Source organism: Stenella coeruleoalba (genome assembly GCF_951394435.1).
Source record: "Stenella coeruleoalba genome assembly, chromosome: 16".
In the NCBI taxonomy this organism is placed as follows: Eukaryota; Metazoa; Chordata; class Mammalia; order Artiodactyla; family Delphinidae; genus Stenella; species Stenella coeruleoalba.
This window is the reverse complement of record NC_137162.1, coordinates 80,142,444-80,163,040: the sequence shown is the minus strand read 5'-3', so window position 1 is coordinate 80,163,040 and position 20,597 is coordinate 80,142,444. Positions and strand designations below refer to the sequence as shown.

Here is a 20,597-nt window from a genome sequence, read left to right as displayed (position 1 = left end):
CTGTATGGAGATTCCTTAAAAAACTAAAAATAGAGTTACCATATGATCCAGCAATCTCACTCCTGGGCATGTATCCGGACAAAACTATAATTCAAAAATACTTAAGCACCCCAATGTCCACAGCAGCACTGTTCACAACAGCCAAGACATGGAAACAACCTAAATGTCCATCGACAGACGAACGGATAAAGAAGATGTGGTACATATGTACAGTGGAATACTACTCAGCCATAAAAAGGAATGAAATAATGCCTTTGCAGTGACATGGATGCAACTAGAGGTTATCATACTAAGTGAAGTAAGTCAGACAGAGAAAGACAAATACCAGATGATATCACTTATATGTGGAATCTAAAATATGGCACGAGTGAACTTACCTATCAAACAGAAACAGACTCACAGACATAGAGAACAGACTTGTGGTTGCCAAGGGGGAGGGGGGAGGGAGAGGGACGGATTAGGAGTTTGGGGTTAGTAGATGCAAACTATTACATAGAGAATGGATGGACAACAAGGTCCTGCTGTATAGCAGAGGGAACTATATTCAATCTCCTGGGATAAAACATATGGAAAAGAATATAAAAAAGAATGTATATATGTGTATTACTTAGTCATTTTACTGTACAGAAGAAATTAGCAAAACATTGTAAATCAACTATACGTCAATAAAAAGTTTTTTTAAAAAGAACCCCTGTTGGGCTTCCCTGGTGGCGCAGTGGTTGAGAGTCCGCCTGCCGATGCAGGGGACACGGGTTCGTGCCCCGGTCCGGGAAGATCCCACATGCCGCGGAGCGCCTGGGCCCGTGAGCCATGGCTGCTGAGCCTGCGCGTCCGGAGCCTGTGCTCCGCAACGGGAGAAGCCACAACAGTGAGAGGCCCATGTACCACAAAAAAAAAAAAAAAAAAAAAGAACCCCTGTTGGTGATGAGGGGCTGGCCGACTTCTAGAATCTAATTAACTTTGAGCCCCTTCAATTCAAAGATGGGTTAACTTGCGAAAAAAGCTGTAGGCCACATAGAACTTGTGCTATAAGAGTAACTCAGATTTAACTCAGCAAACCTTCAAAGTTCTTCCTTTGAATTTCGGGAAAAACAGGAAGCTGTCAAAATAGGCAATTCTATTGCATTATTGCACCAGAGACACAATTTCCACCACCTTCCGTGGCATTTTCTGGTATTTGTGCAAAATGCCGGGGAAACACTGCCTCTCTTTTCTGTACAATCTGATCATTACTCCCTCAGCCCAAAAACCTTTTCCAAAATAATCTCCCTAAATTAGATTCCTAGAATTTCTAAGGATGCACAAGAATCCTCTTCAGGTAATAGTTTTTAAAAAGTGAAGAAATGGCCAACTGTTCTTGGGTGAAAGGTGTCCTTTAGTCACTGTGAGGTTCTGGATGGCCATGACCTGACTCCTGTTTACCCTTCTAGCATTTTCTGTGACCCCTTCTTCCCAAACCACCTGGAAACCACATCTGGCTCCTTCGTGCCTCTTTGTCATCACACCAGCTGTTCCCTCCTCTGTCGAGCTGACCAGACTCCAGTCCGATTGCAGTGCCCCTTCTCTGGCCCCCAAGCATCCCATGTACAGTCCACCTTCACACTCACCTCGCTGAGCCGTAACTGCCCATCGCGTGTCTGCGTGTCTTGCACGAGGCTCCAAGCTCCTTAAGGTGGGGCCTTCACTTCTGTACTCGAAGCACCTAAGCCTGTGCTTGACACACTAGCAGTGCTGAATAAATGTCTCCCAAGTGAATATTAGACTCATACGCCCAACTAGCTACCTGACGTATTCACTTGGATGAATCAAGCGCATTTGAAAGTACCCAAAATGGAGCTGTTGGTTGCATCCTCAAATGCAAACGTGTTGCTCCTCGTTCAGGCTTCCCAGCTTCAGTAAACGCACCCCTGCCCACCAGGCACTCAACCTAGAAAGCGGGGAGCAGCCTGAGCACTCCGGCTTCCCTCACCCCAACACGTGGGCCCGTCCACCGCCGAGCCTCCTAGCACGTCTGTGCCTCCAGCATCTTCTCCTGCTGGGGTGACTACAGGACACTCCTAAGCGGTCCCCCCTTTTTTGCTTTCGTCCCCTCTGGCACCCTCTCCGCACGGCTACCAGAACGAGCTCTTCAGGTGCAAACTAGGTCAGTCATCCCCCTTTCCAGAACCCTCCATAGCTCCCCACTGTGCACAGAAGAAAAAGGCAGCCCTTCCCCCTGGCCAGGAGGCCCCCATGACCCGGCCTCCCATCCTCTCTGGTCAGGTCATTCCTTCCCAGTTGCTCCCGACTCAGACATTCAGCAGTTCCCAGTTCTGGGCCTAGAACGTTCTTCTTCCTGTTCTCCTCAGGATCCTTCCCTGACGATCCCATCTCATGTACCACTTCCTCACCCTCTGCAATGATTTCGGTCACAGACCCTTATTCACCTCCTTATACCTTTTCTGCAAGCTGTGACTGCCTTGCTCATTTGTCTACTTGTTCATTTTCCACGTCATGAGGGTAACACTCAAGGTCACGTGCCCACTGCATCCCCAGCATTAGAACATTGCCTGACACAGAGGGAGGGCTGTATTGGAGAAAGGCGTGTATGAATCAAGGATAAACAAAGAACCCAGGAGACGGGCCCATGAGTACATCTGTGACGCTGATCCTTGCGTGATCGCGACACAACTGCAGCGTCTGATTCATGGAAAAAACAGAGTCACACTTCCAAGATTCAGGCCAACTCTGTCACCACAGGGCAGTAAGCATTCGTGTAGTGCCTGCTCGTACGTGATCTCATTTAAATCACACAATGACTTTATGAGGCAGCCATTCTTATTATCATTTTACAGATGATAAAAAAAAAAAAAAAGCTAAGAGACACTAAATGACTCACCCACAATAGACCATGACACTCATAACCCAAGGAACCAGGTTCCATATGGTCCACACCCGCTTATTGCTGCTGAGTTTTTCCCAGAAGGAATGAAACCAAAACCCTGACTTGCGCCTCTGAAGGTTTACACCAGACGTTTCACCTTATTATTACCTCAGATGACTGGGGTTTAGTTATATCCAAATACATGGAACAAAGTGATTGTAGCAAGTTCCCTAATTCTCATCCCGTAGGACAGGCGCTCCACTCTTCCTTTTTAAGGGTGATTTCTTATTAAGCTTCGCATGGTAATTAACTCAAATGACTGACTGCCGACAACTTCGACAATAAAGAGATTCTTACCTCGGAATTCCAGTCCCCGAAGTTGAAAGGTGACAAGACCATTGCCAATTTCAATCAGGTGAACGAAAGCATTGAGGTAGTCTGAAGCCAATATAAAGCAATCTCCAGAGCTGTAGTTACCCCATCGGCCAAGGACGAGGTCTCCACAGAGGGACTCCTGGAGGGCCCTCGTCAAGTGTTCGTAAAAGATGGAATTGAGGTTGTTGCCATCGCTCCCTGCAGACAGGACGAGAAATAACAGACCCAGTGAGTCCGACTCCAATGTGCTTGACCTGGGAGACAGGGAGCTGTCTGTTGATTAGGGGTGAATCAGATCTTCAGACACTTCGCCCGTCAGGGTGGTGACACCCTCCTATTTCTTCCTGCTATACTCTTTCTGGTCAATGTCATCTGCACAAATGGATTGAGTTCCTGTCTAAACGAGACACCTGACAAATTCCTACCTCCAGCTGAGATCTCTGGCCTGGGCCCTCGACCCGTCTACTTCCTCGTGGACCTAACATCTCTTGTATGTTTCAGATGCTTCCCCCTGCAGTGGTCCAGGTCAGGTCCCCACGTCCGCTCTCCACCTTGGCCAACGGCACCACCATCCCGTCGGCCACAACCCAGGGATCTTTCTTCCCACTCCTTCCCACCCAAGCCTCTCAATTTTACTTTCTTCAAGTATTCTTTTGCATCTTCCTACTTTCCTCCATTCCCATGACCCCTGCCCTATTCCAAGCTCCACGATTTCTCAAGGAGGTGACCACAGTGGCCATGTGACTCACCTACGCATCTCCACTGGGACCTGCTCGCTCACCGATTCTCTACCTCAAAGCCAGAACAAGCTTTCCAGACGGAAAAGGGGAAGGTGCCGTCCAGGACCCCCCAGCCCAGGATTCAAAGTGGTTTCTCAGGGCTCTTAAGATAGAGACGACTTTGTAACATCGCCTGTAATAGGGTCCCATAAGTTATCCTTCATAGGAAGCAGCTAGGACAGCCCTGATCAACCCAGCGTGGACGGTCACACCAGGGGCGCCATGCGGTCTGCTCCCCACTTCACTCTCCATCCTCACCTCCCACTAACCCCTTCCTCATCCTTCATGCTCAGCAACACAGAACTTCTCTCGGTTGAGTGACTCCCAGGCCCCCGCCCACCCCAGGCCTTTGCAGACACTGATCTTTCCGCCTGGGTTTTCCTTCCATTCCTCTCTGGCTTATTACCGCTACGATTCTTCAGACCTCCACTCGACGGCCACCTCAGGGAAGCCTTCACTGACCACCTCGCCAGGCCAAGTCCCCTGTTACAGGCCGTCAGGACTGTGACCCTCTGCTTTGAAGCACTTGCCACAGTTGGAATTTGACTTCTGTTTCTTCGTGTGTATATGTATGTATGGTTATTTGGTTAACATTCCATTTCTCCAATGCACCCAACAGTGAAGGAAGACTGAATATGCTTATTTTTGTATCCCAATACTGGCAGAATTCCTAACACGTAGTAGAGAATCACTAACTATCTGTTGAATAATAGATAACACCATAGATGATACAGCTTCATTAAGAGAAATTTTGCCTCTGAGAACATTCCCATTGAGTGACTCCAGGGTTTCATTGAGATATAATTTACAGATAATAAACTGTGTGTGTGTGTGTGTGTGTGTGTGTGTGTGTGTGTGTACACACACACACATATATATACATACATACATATATTCTACAATATAAATAATTATTGCTAGTATTATATATTATATACAGAAAATAAACAGTATATATATACATACATTCAACAATATTCATAACCATTTCTAGTATTATATATTATATACAAATCTATATATAATATTATATATTATACACAAATCTAAATATATTACATACAAACCTATATTTTATATATTATATACATAGATATAAATTATTATTTTTATTTATTTATTTTTTGCGTTACGCGGGCCTCTCACTGTTGTAGCTTCTCCCATTGTGGGGCACAGGCTCTGGACGCGCAGGCTCAGCGGCCATGGCTCACGGGCCCAGCCGCTCCGTGGCACGTGGGATCTTCCCGGACCGGGGCACGAACCCGTGTCCCCTGCATCGGCAGGCGGACTCTCAACCACTGCGCCACCAGGGAAGCCCCCTAAATTATTCTATATTGAGGCAATTTATTGTTTTTAAGTTATATATGTATATCAAACTCAGACTTATTGAGGAATAACTTATAGAGAGTAAAATTCACACTTTTTAGTGTCCAATCCTATGAGTCTTGACATATGCTTCTAGTCACGTAACCCCCACTTAGAATGATGCATTGGTGTTTCATCCATACTGTGGTATACAGCAGCAGTCTGTTCTGTTTCTTCTGTACGCAGCTACTACAGTTTGCTTATCCATTCAACAGCTCAAGGACCTTTGCGTTGTTTCCAGTGTTGGTGATGAGTAAAGCCACTCACAACACTCATGAAGAGAAGTTTATGTGAACACGTTTTCATTGCGCTTGAGTCAACCCCTAGGAGTGGCACTGCTGTTCTCCAAAGTGGCTGGACTGTTCTGCAGCCCTGTCACAGGGACTGAGAATTCTAGCTGTTCCGCATCCTGGCCAGGACTTGGTATTGTCAACTGTTGCTTGTTTGTTTAACCTGAGCCATTCGAATCGGGTGGGTCAGGACCCCAAGAAGGAGGAAGGATACAGCAAAGGAGATGGAGTGATGGATTGCCCTGCTTCCCAGTGGAAGGCTAGTGTGTTTCAGGGGTGTGAAACTGGGGCTTTGTAGTGCATTTCTTGTCATCTCCTTGCTGGGCCCAGACTCCTTTTATTTCCTCTGTCAGATCTCTCACGATGAAGGATAGAACCTTTTCTGAGAAGAATGGGTAAACTGGGAAGTCCTCCTGGTCTGTGGTCTCGGGGGTGTTAGAAGTGCTGGGAGGGGCAGGGAGGAAAGCTTGCCATCAGTGCTTTTATTTTAAGAGCATCTTTTCTTTGGGCAGTAGATTCTGGCTCTGGAAAGTCAGAGGAGCATGGAGTTGCCCCAAAGAGAAAAGGCCTAAAGCAAAGCTCAAGGACCCCTTCCAGCTATTGGAGTAGCGACAGAAGTTCAGGGAAGTTCGAGATAAAGCCTAGAGATCTGAACGGAGCTTCCCTGCTCTGTACCCTTGGGAACCAGAGCATGACTGGAGGTGCAGGAAGGTGCAGAGTGGCCCCAAGTGCATCCGCATAAGGAAGATCACTGATCCACCGCTAAGAAATCTACAAAATAACACTATCAAACTATAGATACCATTGCTAGGCATTCATGCCAGTTAAAAGCTGAATTGAAATTAGTGCATTTATAACCTAATCGTGATGAACGGAAATAACTGAACTGTCCTATGGACTGAGTCAGGTCATGTTGTCTCATAAAGTATCAGTATGCTTAACTTTCTATGCAGATGAAGCCTTCCTGATCTGCCATGCTTTTCATTTTCTATGATGAACCAGCATGCATCCTGAGACACTAATGAGAGATTACTTTGAGTCTCTAGCACTTTTAAAGGAAAGGCCTGAATGAGAGAATTAACTTTTGCTTAATTGTTCAAACCGTTTGACATTCGAATAAAACAAAAGAATTTACACCACTAAAAGTGGAGAGCTTAGAACACCATGACCACGCATCTGTATAATTAGATTAAAATGAGACAAAATTATGAACAACTAAAGGTGCAACGCACTATGAAACTGTCCGTATGCCTAATATCAATGGCCCTGCAAAGTTACAGAGTCCCACAGATCCACGTTAGAGATACTTATACCCCAACCCATGCCCCCTGAAAGTTGGGCTGACGTAAAGTTAAACAAAAAATAAACCTGTCTCTTCAGGTATTTTCAAGTTCCAAATTATGATTTCAAACTAATTATGTATATGCAATTCAAACATAGCTAATAAGCATGACACAATTCTTCCTAGACAACATTTTTGGCCCAAGGGAGAGAGAGAGTGAGGTGGATAAAAATACAGAATAGTTCAAATTTGCATACTGATATGAGGAAAAAAGAGGTCGGATGGTTAAAAGTGAAATAGATTACCGGAAGAAAAAAGTACTTTTCTGGCAGGTAAATCTTTCCATAGCTTAATGTGGTACAAAGTTTCTGAAGACTTCTGGATCCTGGATCCTGGAATTGCTTGCCTTTAAGGACATCATAACACTGACATTTTTCAAAAAAAATTTTTGCCGGAAGACTAATACCAAGGTTTATTGTCCATATTCGATGTTTAGCATACACAAACTAAAATGCATTAACAGGGTCATTCAATACTGAAAAGATATCTAATCATTTCTAAATAAGGGAGGAATGCATTTCTAAACCAAATCAGGAGACTTGATCAGTTCTATCTGCACAGTTTTATTTTTACCGTCAGCATGCATTGTCTCCACAATGATTAAAAAATAGTGAGTACTTAATTCCCCTTTCTGGATTGAAGGAATCCACCTACGCAACAAAGTAAATAAATAAAAAGAGAGAAGGAAGATATCCTCTTACCTGGATCCTTTTCAATCTGGACCACCAGTCTTGTGTTGGAATTATCCACGCGTCTTGTACTAGAAGGGGGCCACAAAAGGGGAAGAGGTCCTGATTAGATCCCTCCAAATGACAGTTGGCTCACAGAATCAGCTGTGTGAGTGGGAAATGCAGGGGAGATGGAGCTCACATATTAGGGTGTTTGCTCCACTTCGACAAGGCTGTCGGGAGAAGGAGGGGTTGGAAGGGAGGGAAAAATACAGAAAACACACAGAGGGAAGAGATAACTAGCACTTAGGATATGGGAGATTGGCCTTCAATCTTATCAGTTTTGAGCACCCGGTCCACAAAATGAAAGCAAGCATTTGAACGGCCAATGGACTGTCACTCACTTTCAGAACTTCAGAGCAGTGCACACATAGCTACCTTTCTTTTCAAATTGATTCCAGAAAATTCGTGATTAGTAGTCTATGTCTCCACCACTTGCTTTCAAGAGTTGGGCCCATTCTTACAGACCCTTCTTAGGCTGAACCACAAGAATAAAAACAGCTCTCACAAGCTTAGGAAAAGCTGGATGGCCTGTAGCCATGGTAACCAGTGGCCGCCAGGACCAGTTTTAAACCTTTTCAGTTATGACAACCCACCTCAACTTACAGCTTTGGTAAGCAAGCCAGCCAGCCCATGGTGGCCCCTTGCTTTTGAAAGTCAGCTGGTGAGGGACAGACTCAGTCCAGACCTCTCAGGGGTCAACAGTCACTGCCCAAGTGACTGCCCTGCAGAGGGTATCAGCCCATGTATGTCTGTAAAATTCACCGGCCCTTGACCTTCAGATGTCCCGAAAACCCTTTATCAGTGCAACAGTCTGCTCTGCTCGGAGGGACTGTGCCGGACCAGCTTTGACTTATTTCAGACATTGAGTGGTGGTCTCGTCATCCTTTGAAGGACGAAATGTGAAACTGACGTCAACCACATGAAGTTGATGATATTCAACTGTTTATGACCTGCAAAAACGGCCATTTCATATGGCTAAACCATACAAGTTTGAACATAATGAGGGTCCGATCTTTACCACGTCTGGCCCCTGACTTTGCCATCCCTCTGCCCTTTGCTTTCTGTGCTCCAGCCACCCTGGCTTTCTTTTTCCGCACCTTCAACATGCCCTGACCTCCTTCTCCCTCCCTCCCTCCCCTGCATCCTTTACACTGTCGTGTCCTCTGTGTGGAAGACTTCCTTTCCAGCTCCACCCACTTTTCCTTGTTGACTCCTCTAAACTTTCCCGTCCAGCTAAGAATCACCTTCTCAGGGAAGCCTTCCTGGCACCCGCTTTGGGTGAGATTCACGTGTGCTGTGCACTTTCATACCTCTCCTTCGGAGCACGTGTCACAGTTACTATAACTACTAAGGCTGACCGTTACCACTTACGTAGCACTTACTCATATAAGCACTTCACGTGTATGAACTCACTGCATCTTCACAACCACCTTCTTAGGTGAATATACCTGTTCTCACAGAGCAAGAACCTGAGGCACCGTGGATTAAATGTCCAAAGTCACAGAGCTCGTGAGTGGTCTAGCCGAGATCTGGACCCAGGTGGGCGGCCTCTGGAGCCTTCACTCTACGTCATACTCATCTTTGCGTGTGTCAACTAAAAAAATATATATATTCACAACCTAAAAGTTGAAAGTTATGTTTTATTTGGGGGGAATTTCTAGGAATTCAAGCCAGGGAGGCAGCATCTCAAGTAAACCTGATAGACTGCTCCGAGGAGGCGAGGGGGTAGCCAGGATATATAGAAGTTTTGCAACAAAGGGCAGGGAGTCTGAACGTCATATTGCTAATTAAAGAAAACCAGATACCTCAAGTTAAGGAATTTAGCGCTTTTCTGTGTATGGGCAGATGCTAGAGTCTGGGCTCACTGAAATCATTCCTTTGATGTGTACCTCAGCTATCTGGGGCCAGTATCCTGTGTTTTCACATCCTGAGTTTCCTCAGGGCTCACTGTAGGGAAAGCCTGCAGTCTGATGACTGCTAGGTGGCAGGTATTCTTTTCCTTCCTGAGTTCCCTCAGGGCTCACCAGCTCACCATCAATTGCTGATGACTGTGACATCCTTTGTTTACTGACATGGCAGGAAATATTCCATTTCCTTTTCTTTTTTTTTTTTTTTAAGAATATTGCATTTATTAATTTGAAAAGTAGGCCCAAATACGCAGCAATATTCCATTTCTCACATGATAATTCGATTACTTCTGCCTCTTACATCAGACCCTAAGGACCGTGAGGTACCATTTTGCTGACATCTGGCACGCAGCAGTCACTCCATTTGTTGACAAAATAAATGAATAGTCAAAGGTAATACTGCTTCTGAAGTGTTTTTCTCTGATAACACTTGCTAAGAAAAAAGGAGACTGCTTCTAGATAACATTTCAATGTGATTGTTGACATACTGAGTGTGATTAACTAAATGAGGAGCACTTTTTAGTGCTTAGTCGTGAACTTGTCTCTTGGGAATCAGAGCAGATTAAAAAGATGCTTAGATGCATCTGTATTTTAAATAAATAAGAAAGTTTGTCTTCAGAAAAAAAAAAGTATTCTCATTTCCTCCTATGTCTCAGATATTTGAGAACCATCTAGGCAGGATCCTATTTGAGTTTTGTAAAACAGACTCTACAGATGGGTTGGAAAGGAGGAATATTCTGTTACAGCTCAAAAAGGCCACTAACCCCAGCACCATGTTCTATTACTGCTTCAGTTTCCTTGCAAATACCCTCAGACGGGCTTGGAAAATAAAAGAGCCTGGGGTGGCAGAAAATAAAGCAAACAACAAAATTCTTTCTAATGAAGGCTGGAACGCCATGTCGGCATAGTTAGTCCCCAAATGGAATTTTAATTTCTCCTTAAGACCCAGGACAAATGGAATTTTCAGCAGCAGAATAAACAATTTTTAAAGAGGGACTGCGCCAAAAGAAAGCCATTTACCAAACTCCTTACGGAATTAAAACACCTTCTAAAGCTATGTTAACTGGAAGGCTATCTTTGCAAAAGGCTTTGGCTGCAGAGTGCTAAATTCTGATCAGCGGTAACTAAGCTATGCTGCCTGTGTGCCCCAGGGCCTCTGGCTCGCCACCAGACTCTCTAAGAAGGCCAACTGTCAACCACACTGGGTATTCTGAGCTTATCTCCAGTGCTTTCCTCCTGTAAATTTGGTGCTTACCACTCAGAGGTGCTAATTAGCTCAGTAATTGGATTTCTGCCTTCACGCTCCTATTGCATGAACATCAGTTCTGCTGCTCAGGGAGAAGCAGCGGGCTCCCGACTCATTCCACAATCTCAGGAGAAGTACAGAATGCTGGTGTGGCCAGGTGGGCGTCTGCGGTGTGTGCTCTCAGCCCCTGCCTGGCAAAGCCAAGGCTCATTGCTAGGCCACGCTGTCCTGAGCGCCACAGGCCGAGAGTCCAGTAATATCATTGGTCTTCCCAGAGAAACTGACTTACTCAAAGCATCCCTTTCTTATGATAATACGGCAGGGCTGGTTCCCTCCCTTCAAGCTTTGCCTCCCTCATCTAAGTCCAGCACCTTCTCTCTTATGTGGCCTCATCTGAGGAGCTTAAATAATTTAACAGTAATTTACTTAATTCTACTGCTTCAGGTTCCAGTTTCTCAGCACAGACACAGACAATTTATGGGAGAAGTATTCCCATTTCTGATGGGGAAGTGTGACTGGCTGGAATGCCTGTTGATACGGCAAAGCCAGGATGGATGGACTGTAGTTCTGGGAGGGGGACCACAGACTGAACCCGCCCGCCCTGGCCAGGCACCCGAGTAGCCACTGGCATGAGTTCTCTTACAACAGGAAGTCCTGGTGAGGAACTCGGAACTAACAAGCCACCACCAACCAGGAGAATTCAGGAAAGGTCAAAAGGAGAGAGGAGACTCCAGTCCATATGTCCTACCAACCTCCCAGAATCCTCCTCGCTGGAATCCATCTTGGCTGAGCGATGCACGGGCCACCAGGAAGGACCCTGAGTCAGAATGATTGGCCAGAGACAACCCGGAAACTAACCCCATCACCATAAAGCCCGAGACTGCGAGCCACGTGGCAGAGCAGTCCTCCTGGGTCCCCTTGCGCTGCTGCTCTGCGCCCGGGCGCCCCTTCCCGATAAGGTCTCTTGCTTTGTCAGCATGTCTGTCTCCTCAGACACATTTCTGAGTGTTAGACAAGAGCCCACTCGCTGGCCCTGGAAGGGGTCCCCCTTCCTGCAGCAGTTCTCTTCATGCTGCAGGCAGCATTAGAGAAATCTGGACATCGAGAAGGCAGCCAGACACTAAAGAAGGACACTGTCACCTTTTAAGTTGAATATATACACAAGTTTCATCCGGGTTGGTATTTTTTGATGATTTTTCCATCTATATTCATAAGGGATATTGGTCTAAGGTTTTCTTTGCTTGTGATGACACTGTCTGCCTTTGGTATCAGGGTAATACTGGACCCACAGAATGATTTAGGAACTATTCCTTCCTCTACTCTTTTTTGGGAGATTTGAGAAGGACTGATGTGAATTCTTCTTTAAACATTTTACAGGCTTCCCTGGTGGCGCAGTGGTTGAGAGCCTGCCTGCCGATGCAGGGGACACGGGTTCGTGCCCCAGTCCGGGAGGATCCCACACGCCGCGGAGCGGCTGGGCCCGTGAGCCATGGCCGCTGAGCCTGCGCGTCCGGAGGCTGTGCTCCACAACAGGAGAGGCCACAACAGTGAGAGGCCCACGTAACGCAAAAAAATAAATAAATAAATAAATAAAATAAACATTTTACAGAATTCCAGAGGGAAGCCAACTCATCCTGGGCTTTTCTTTGTCAGGAGTTTTTTGATTACCAATTAATTCCCTTTACTTGTTATAGGTCTATTCAGATTTTCCATTTCTTTTTCAGTCAGTTTTAGTAGGGTGTGTGTTTCTATGAATTCCTCCAGTTCAGCTAGGTTATCTAATTTGTTGGTACACGGTAATTCATAGAATTCTCTTTCAATTGTGTAATGTTGGTAGTAATGTCCCCACTTCCGTGATTTTAGTAATTTGAGTCTTCTTTCTTTCTTGGTCATTCTTGGTAAAGGCCTGTCAATTTTGTCAATCTTTTCAAAGAATCAACTTTTGGTGTAATTTATTATTTCTATTGATTTTCTATTATCTATTTCATTTCTCTCCATTTTAAGCTTTACTATTTCCATCTGTCTGCTTGCTTTGGTTTAGTTTGCTCTTCTTTTTCTAGTTCCTTAACATGAAAGACTAATTTATTGATGTGAGATTTTTCTTATTTTTTAATTTAGGCATTTACAGCTATGAATTTCCCTCTGAGCACTGCTTTAGCTACATACCGTAAGTTTTAATATATTATGTTTTCATTTTCATTCATCACAAAATATTTTTTATTTTCTCTTGTGATTTGTTTTTTGACCCATTGGTTAAGTAGCTTTACTTTACACTTCTTTGGGAACTTTCCAGATTTCATCTTGCTGTTAATTTCCGATTTCATTCCATTGTAGCTGAAGAACATATGTGGCATGATTTCAATCCTTTTAAATTTATTGAGGTTTGTTTTATGGCCTAACACATGGTTTATTCTGGAGAATTGTCCATGTGCATTTGACAAGAACGTCTTTTTAAAAACGTTTGCTTTGTAAAATACTCTGTTAAAAGGATGAAAAGACCAGGTACAGACTGAGAGAAAATATTTGCAAACTGCATATCCAACAAAGTGCTAGTATCTAGAATATATAAAAAACCCTCAAAACTCAGCAGTAAGAAAACCAAACAAAAACAAACAAAAAACCCACAAAGAATCCAATTAGAAAGTGAGCAAAGATGTGAACAAACAATTCCCTGAGGAGGACTTACTGATGGCAAATAAGCTCAGAAAAAGACGTTCAATGTCATAAGTCATTAGGGAGATGAAGATTAAAACCACAGTGAGATATCACTATACACCCATTAGAATGGCTAAAGTATAAAATAGTGAAAACATCAGTATACTTGCAAGGATATGGAGAGACTAGACCCTTACGCGTTGCTGGTGGGGATGTAAAATGGTGTCGCTCCTTTGAAAAAAGTTTGGCAGTTTCTTTAAAAAAACTACCATGGGACCCAGCAATTATATTCCTGGGCAATTATGCCAGAGAAGTGAAGACTTATGTTCACCCAAAACCCACAGACAAATGTCCCTGGCAGCTTTATTCATAATAGCCCAAAACTGGAAGCAACCCAGATGTCCCTTAGTGGGTGAGTTGTTAAACAGACTGTGGTTTCCATACTATGGGATACTGCTTAGCAATTAAAAGGGGCAAACTGCCGACACACAACAACCTGGAAGAATCTTCACTGAACTACGGTGAGTGAAAACAGCCAATCCCACGAGGTTTAAACACTATATGATTCCGTTCATATAAAACTCTTGCAATGACAAAATTATAGAGTTGGAGAACCGATTAGTGGTTGACAGGAGGTAAGAAGGAGGGAGGGGCAGAAAGGAAGAGTGTGTGACTGACTATCTAAGGGCAGCAGGAGAGGTCTCTGTGGGGATGGACTTGGTCTGTATCTTGACTGGACCAACATCAATATCCTGGTGATCGTTTTACAAGACGTTAACACATGTAAATTGGATAAAGAGTACATGGGGAGATCTCTTTTTATTCTTTCTTTCAACTCCATGTGAATCTATACTTAGCTTTTAAAAAAAAAGTTTAATTAAGAAAATCTCCATAGCTAATAGCAGGCCTGAATTCCGTGACTACAATGCATTCGTGTGAGATTCTCATCTCTCACCCTAACTTGCTTGCGTCACAAATTAGGATCACTTCTCCCATTTCAGTCAGAAAAATCCAAGACTCTCCAGCACTCCAAATACAGGAGAAGAAGTCCAACTATTCATTCACTGGGAAGTCATAAATATTTAGGGGGTGAAAAGTGTTTCTTCTCTTTCTGCAAATGCAACTATAAAAACAGTAATAAAAAAATCTAGCTGCATGTGGTTGGGCAAAGAGTCAGCCAGATGGGGAACTGAAAAGATGGAGATGCAGAGGACTGTAGCAGATTCGTAAGGATTAAATGACCAGGGGGGGCTTCCCTGGTGGCGCAGTGGTTGAGAGTCCGCCTGCCGATGCAGGGTACACGGGTTCGTGCCCCGGTCTGGGAGGATTCCACATGCTGCAGAGCGGCTGGGCCCATGAGCCATGGCCGCTGAGCCTGCGCATCTGGAGCCTGTGCTCCGCAATGGGAGAGGCCACAACAGGGAGAGGCCCGTACCAAAAAATAAATAAATAAATAAAGAGAATTAGAGTGATTTGCTGTAAAACCTAGAGCAGCATTTATAAAACGGATTTGACAGTGTTTTATTTAGAGTTCCGGGTGTTATTTCTCCTGGGGATGAAGACACATTTATTTTTTCATTAGTTACCACTGGTACGCACAGAATTTGGATCAAGATGAGCACACAGCAAAAAGAAACGTCAACCCTTGGCAATGGGGCTGCAGGATTTTGCAGTGACATGCGCAGCCCTGATGAGTTACATCTAGATCCTTCCGTTTTCACAGCCACTTGTGTCAGGAGAGACACAACTCGAGAAGACACGTTCTCCGAACATGAAGCCTGTTAAGACACGGTGCTGTTTAGTCCTCAAGGGACGTGGCACTTATTAAAATCACACCAGCTCTGCTTTCCGCTGAGATGGACTACACTCTTCCTTTGCTATTTTATTCACTCCTAAAGTATAACATTGTACCTCACCCGCACTCAGTCTTCAGAACTGTTACAAAATCAAGTTCAACTGAAAGGATGCTCCTAATTCTACCATCACCATGTGGCACCTGGTCAAATCAGTTACACTGACTAAAATTATAAATAAAGGTATTTATGCAGGTTTGACATCTCATGTTTGCATTTTTTTTTTTTTCTTTTTTTGGCGGTACGCGGGCCTCTCACTGCTGTGGCCTCTCCCGTTGCGGAGCGCAGGCTCCGGACGCGCAGGCTCAGCGGCCATGGCTCACGGGCCCAGCCGCTCCGCGGCATGTGGGATCCTCCCGGACCGGGGCACGAACCCGTGTCCCCTGCATCGGCAGGCGGACTCTCAACCACTGCGCCACCAGGGAAGCCCTCATGTTTGCATTTTTAATGATGGTGTACCCTATGCAAAATAATTCGGCCTGGAAACAATACACAAACAATAAGGCAGGGGAGCCCCAAGAATAAGACTGCAACTTTACGTTGACAAATCTGATTTCTGTTTCTCACTTGCCTTATGACTTATTAAATTATTGAGGGATGTAAAGGAGAGAATCACATAATCCTTCTGATCCTCAGTTTTCTGAGTGCATAAAATCGCAACTCAAACATAGCACTTTGGGTAGGAAATTAAAATACAGAGTCCTTTCTATGGCCGTCTACTACAAAACTAAACTAAGAATCACTTTAACCTTGTAACAGGCCTGTTACCCAGGGTCATCATGATTGACAATGGATGAACAGAAAATAGTTTTGATATCACCATATCAGTACTTTTTAATGGGGAAAAAGAAATAGTATTATTTTTATCCTGACAGTGTTTTTCAAATTTGAGTTTAAATATTAAAATTGTGTTGAATCTTGGCTCTGGGAGCACAGGGACCAGAGTCAACAGAAAATGAGTTCATTCACCTCCTCCAAGTGTCTGCCACCTGCCCCAGCTTTTCCCCCAGACAGTGTGACAATGACAAGAAAACCTCCTCGGAAGGCTTCCCAAGTGGCTCTCCTTTGCCCATGATAACTTTAGCTAGAAAGCTAGCGTTCTATTATGTTTGGACGGCTCTTAAAATTAATCGTTTTTAAAATTTCATTTTCTATGCAATTTTCTTTAAAATCCACTAAGAACTTTCTCTCCTTTCTCTCAAACCTCAAAGTACACCTCTCTCCAAAGCCTTCCCTGTCTCTAGGAAATTAAGCTCCAACCACACAACCTCCAAAACAAATAATTTTTTAAAATGTAACTTAGTAAGACATTACAAATCAGAAAAAGAATATAATACATTAAATTGCCGTTATTCTTATCGGGTAATATTTTTTCTAATTCTCATGTATGTGATTATTTTTCCATTATTGGTCATTTTTCATTTAAACAAGCCTGATGGGGAGCATCTGTCTACTTAATTGCCTTTACAGAGAGAGGCAAACACAGTAATCCAGACACGAAAGAGCATTCTAAACCCTATGGAGTGATGACAGCAGAATGTTTCCAAAGCGACAAGGAAAAAAGAGCACGGCTTCCTATGTTCACATAATGCATTAATTTCATTCATCAGCCGATAGTACCATGAACCCCGAAACAGCAACCACATGCAAAGCCTGGGTCAGGTCCTGGCTTTCAATAGTGAGGGACTGAAGCCAGCCTTGGAAACACGCTCAGGGTTTTGTGAATGAAAAGTGCCACCTGCCATACCAGTAGACAAAGGATGTGGCAGCCACCGAGCCATCACATCACAGCCGCCCCGACGGCGCGCCCGGAGGGAACTCAGGACGGAAGCAGGACGCCCACCACCAAGCCCTCAGCCGCTGCAGCCACCCCCAACCCTATGCCCTGAGAGGACTCAGGATGGGGAAGCACAGGACGCTGGCCCCAGATAGCTGAGGTGCATATCCAAGGGATGATTTCTGTGAGCACAGACTCTCTCATCTGCCCATATAGAGAAAAGCGCTCTATTCCTTCACTTGAGATGTCTGCTTTGCTTTAATTAACAGTAACCCTTTGATGTTCCGACTACCTGGTTTTTCTTGCAAAAACTCCTCTATATCCTGGCTCCCCCCTTACCTCTTTGGAGCCATCTGAGAGGCTGACTTCAGGGCTCTGGGCTAGGGGCATTGCATGGAAAAACAGTAGGGCCCCTTGGGGAATGAACTCTGAGGAGAAGGCAAAAAAAGGAACAATAAAACCAAATACCAAGAACCTTCAAAAAGGATTGTATGACCTATAGTGACAGGTGATATCACTAATACTGAAAGCTTCCTACATTAATTTTTCTGGCAAAATATTCTTTTACAATATAGTATATGCTTCCTAGGTGTAGGGGTGGTAAGGGAATGAGGCCAAAACGATCCTGTCCCAACACTAATATCTTCTAAGGGTGCATTAGCAAGAAACACAGAAGTCCTCAGAAAGTCCTCAGAATAAAACATAATTCTCAGCTTTTCAGTTGTGCCTGTTTTCAGTCGACAGTAACAAGATTAAAGAGCGCCCCCTACCCCATGACTGCAATGGTAAGGAGTGAGTCTTAAGCTAGAGCCTGAAATGCATTGGTCCCCCAGGACTCAGAGGGGTCACCCCACAGCCCATATGGGTCCTCCCATGTCTCTGTCGGCAACGGGGAGGGCGTGGCCAGTCACGTGCACTTAGCGTGCTGGCTGGTCACAAGCAAGGCCTTGGAAAGGGCTCAGGGCTCTCGGTGCTGGGGAGTGAACCCTCACTGCGCAGATGCCTCCATCCGCCCAGAAGATCTCCTGCGCCAGGACCGCGTGAGCCCTGCGGTAAAAGGGCTCGAGGCAACGCAGACTGAAAAGCTGAAGCCTTCTGCCTTCCTTTGTTTAGAATCAATCAATCCCATCTCCAACACATCCTTAAAAGCTGAAAAAGCTGCCAGGCCTGAGAAGGGCTCTGCCCTTGTGCTGTGCTAGGCTGATACTCCCTGCGACCACCCATCAGCCGGACTCTGCCACACAGCCTCACTCCTGGGTGACCTTGACTCCCGGGTGACCTTGACATGTCCAGTCAACAGCACCAGACGGCCGGAAGCAGGTGGGCAGGTGCAGCCCTTCCGGCAGGCGCATGGTCAACTTCCCTACTCTGCACTTTCTAGATTCCGTAACTGCTCAGCAGGATGGCACAGGACTCTGAGTAAAATTATGTACTGCAGCATAATGAATAATAAGCTCAAACCAGCGCTATCTGAGAAATTCCACACACTGGAGTTCCTCAAAAGCGGCATGCTTCTGGAATACATTTGCATAATCGCTCATCACCACACCCAAAGTGCCAACCCTTACCCCTGGGTACGTGTGTGTGAGCTTTCTCATCCATCAGCACAACAGCAGGATGGGGCCAAGTTCATCATTTAGTGTTGCAGACATAACAGCATTCAGACATAGACCTGGGTTTCCAGTTGAGCAGATCCAAGGCAGAGAAGGGAGGTGGAAGGACTGATGAAGACACAGGGTGTATCAGCCAGAGAGCGAGGGAGGCTCAGACTCCTGTCTGCCACTCCACCCTTCTCTGGAATTCTAGACTATTTAGACTCACAGAATTACGGTGCTAAAGGTCTTACCTTCGTGCTGTCATCCCTCCAAATAGAATTATGAAGGAAGGATCTATTCGATAAAAGCCATCACTTGCTCTTATTACAAGTCTCTCAATTTCAAGTGACAGAAAACCCAACTGGAAACGGTTTAAGCAAAATCTGGAACTCACTGGTTCACACAGCTGAAAGGTCAATGGAGCCCAGCTGGACTCAGGGGCTAGGATGCATGGTGTCATCAGGAATCATCCTCCACGTCCCTCGGCCCTGCCCATTTGCTGTGTTCTCAGGCCAGTTCACACCTCATGGGGACAAAAAGGCTGCCAGCAGCATTAGGCTTGCATCTCACACTACGAAGCCCGGTGGGAAAGATGATTCTCCTCCCCTGCAGGCCTGCCACATCCCAAGTCCCAGGCAGAAACAATCCTTCTCTGGAACTCTGGGTTTCACACCTTGCCTTTCTCTTGCCTTTTTGGCCACGGTCTCACCTGCTCGTCTGTTTCTTGCTTACCTGTGGCCTGAAGTCCAGGAAAATGTTTATGCAGGGCTCAGTTTTACTAGAGTGGAATGAAACGTGAGGCAGGCTGCCGGCTGTACATCACAGACTCAGCCCACGTGTCCCCAGCCGCCTGGCTGAGATCTACTGACACTAAGCTCTGAGCTTCTGTGGCTCTTCAGTCTGCCTGGTATCTCCACTTCGTGCTGCATAACTAAGACTGTTTCTTGCTGGCTTCTCTTCACCTCTATCGCTTTTGGAAAGTTCGAGACTTGGTCCGATTTCCCACCCTGGCTGTGCTTGTAAGTCCCAGAATGCACTGCCTCCTCACACGTGTCCTAAACCGTGTCAATCCCGAAACACGCCTCATGGATCAATAGACACACATGTGGAACCTCAAAGTGACTCCCAGGCATTTTTAAATTGCTCAGAACTCCCAGATTCATATACGCATCAGCCTCGGAGTCCCTTCCGGGGGGAGGATTCCCTAAGACCTTCCATCAGCCCCCAGGAAAAGTGAGGGCGTTTCCCGATCCATCTCACAGGCCTATCAAGTTACTTAACAGCCCCGCAAGGTCTGGAACCTGGGCACCCTGGTGCCTCACGTCATTGGTGGTCCTGGGTCTCCCAGTGGGAGAGGCTCCCAGTTCCCGCTCTGGAAATACCAGAGGCAGCAGGCCACACCCAAGGGGCCGCCCCTCTGCCTCCCTGCTCAGGGTCCGGGGCTGCGGAGAAGCAGGCGGGTCTGCAGCTCCCGGCCGACCGGGACCTCGGGGAGAAGCACCTCGGCACCACGCTCAGGAATGCGGGAGCATCGCAAGGTCCCCGCAGAATCAGCAAAAGACAAACTCGCCGGCGACGGTCCACACCTGGCCAGGTGGCCCCTCACCACCTCCTGCCGAGCCTGCGGAGGGGCTGCAAGGCTCCTGTGGTCTAGTCATCAGTGAGACAGCTCAGCAGATGAACTGGAGAGTGGCCTTGGGAGAGTCGTGTTGGTTTTGACTTGGGTCACTTTGGACCTGCCTGAGGGCGGAGGAGAGGTTTGGGACCAACGTCTGCTTCTGAGGAGGCGACAGGGCGCATGGCCACCTCTGCCACACCT

General features: G+C 45.8%; 1 protein-coding gene across 6 annotated transcripts in view; it reads right to left on the bottom strand.

Annotated features, from left to right (window-relative positions):
- PCNX2 (pecanex 2) overlaps nucleotides 1-20,597 on the bottom strand; it is a 281,732-nt gene that overhangs the window by 51,840 nt on the left and 209,295 nt on the right. For 5 of the 6 annotated variants that reach the window (XM_079900242.1, XM_079900240.1, XM_079900244.1 and 2 more), the window contains 2 exons: nucleotides 7,716-7,774; nucleotides 3,221-3,436 (listed from right to left, as the gene is read on the bottom strand). In XM_079900242.1, the coding sequence (XP_079756368.1) occupies nucleotides 3,221-3,436; nucleotides 7,716-7,774 (275 nt within the window). The remainder of the gene's footprint in view (nucleotides 1-3,220; nucleotides 3,437-7,715; nucleotides 7,775-20,597) is intronic. The other variant, XM_079900241.1, reaches the window with a different exon arrangement.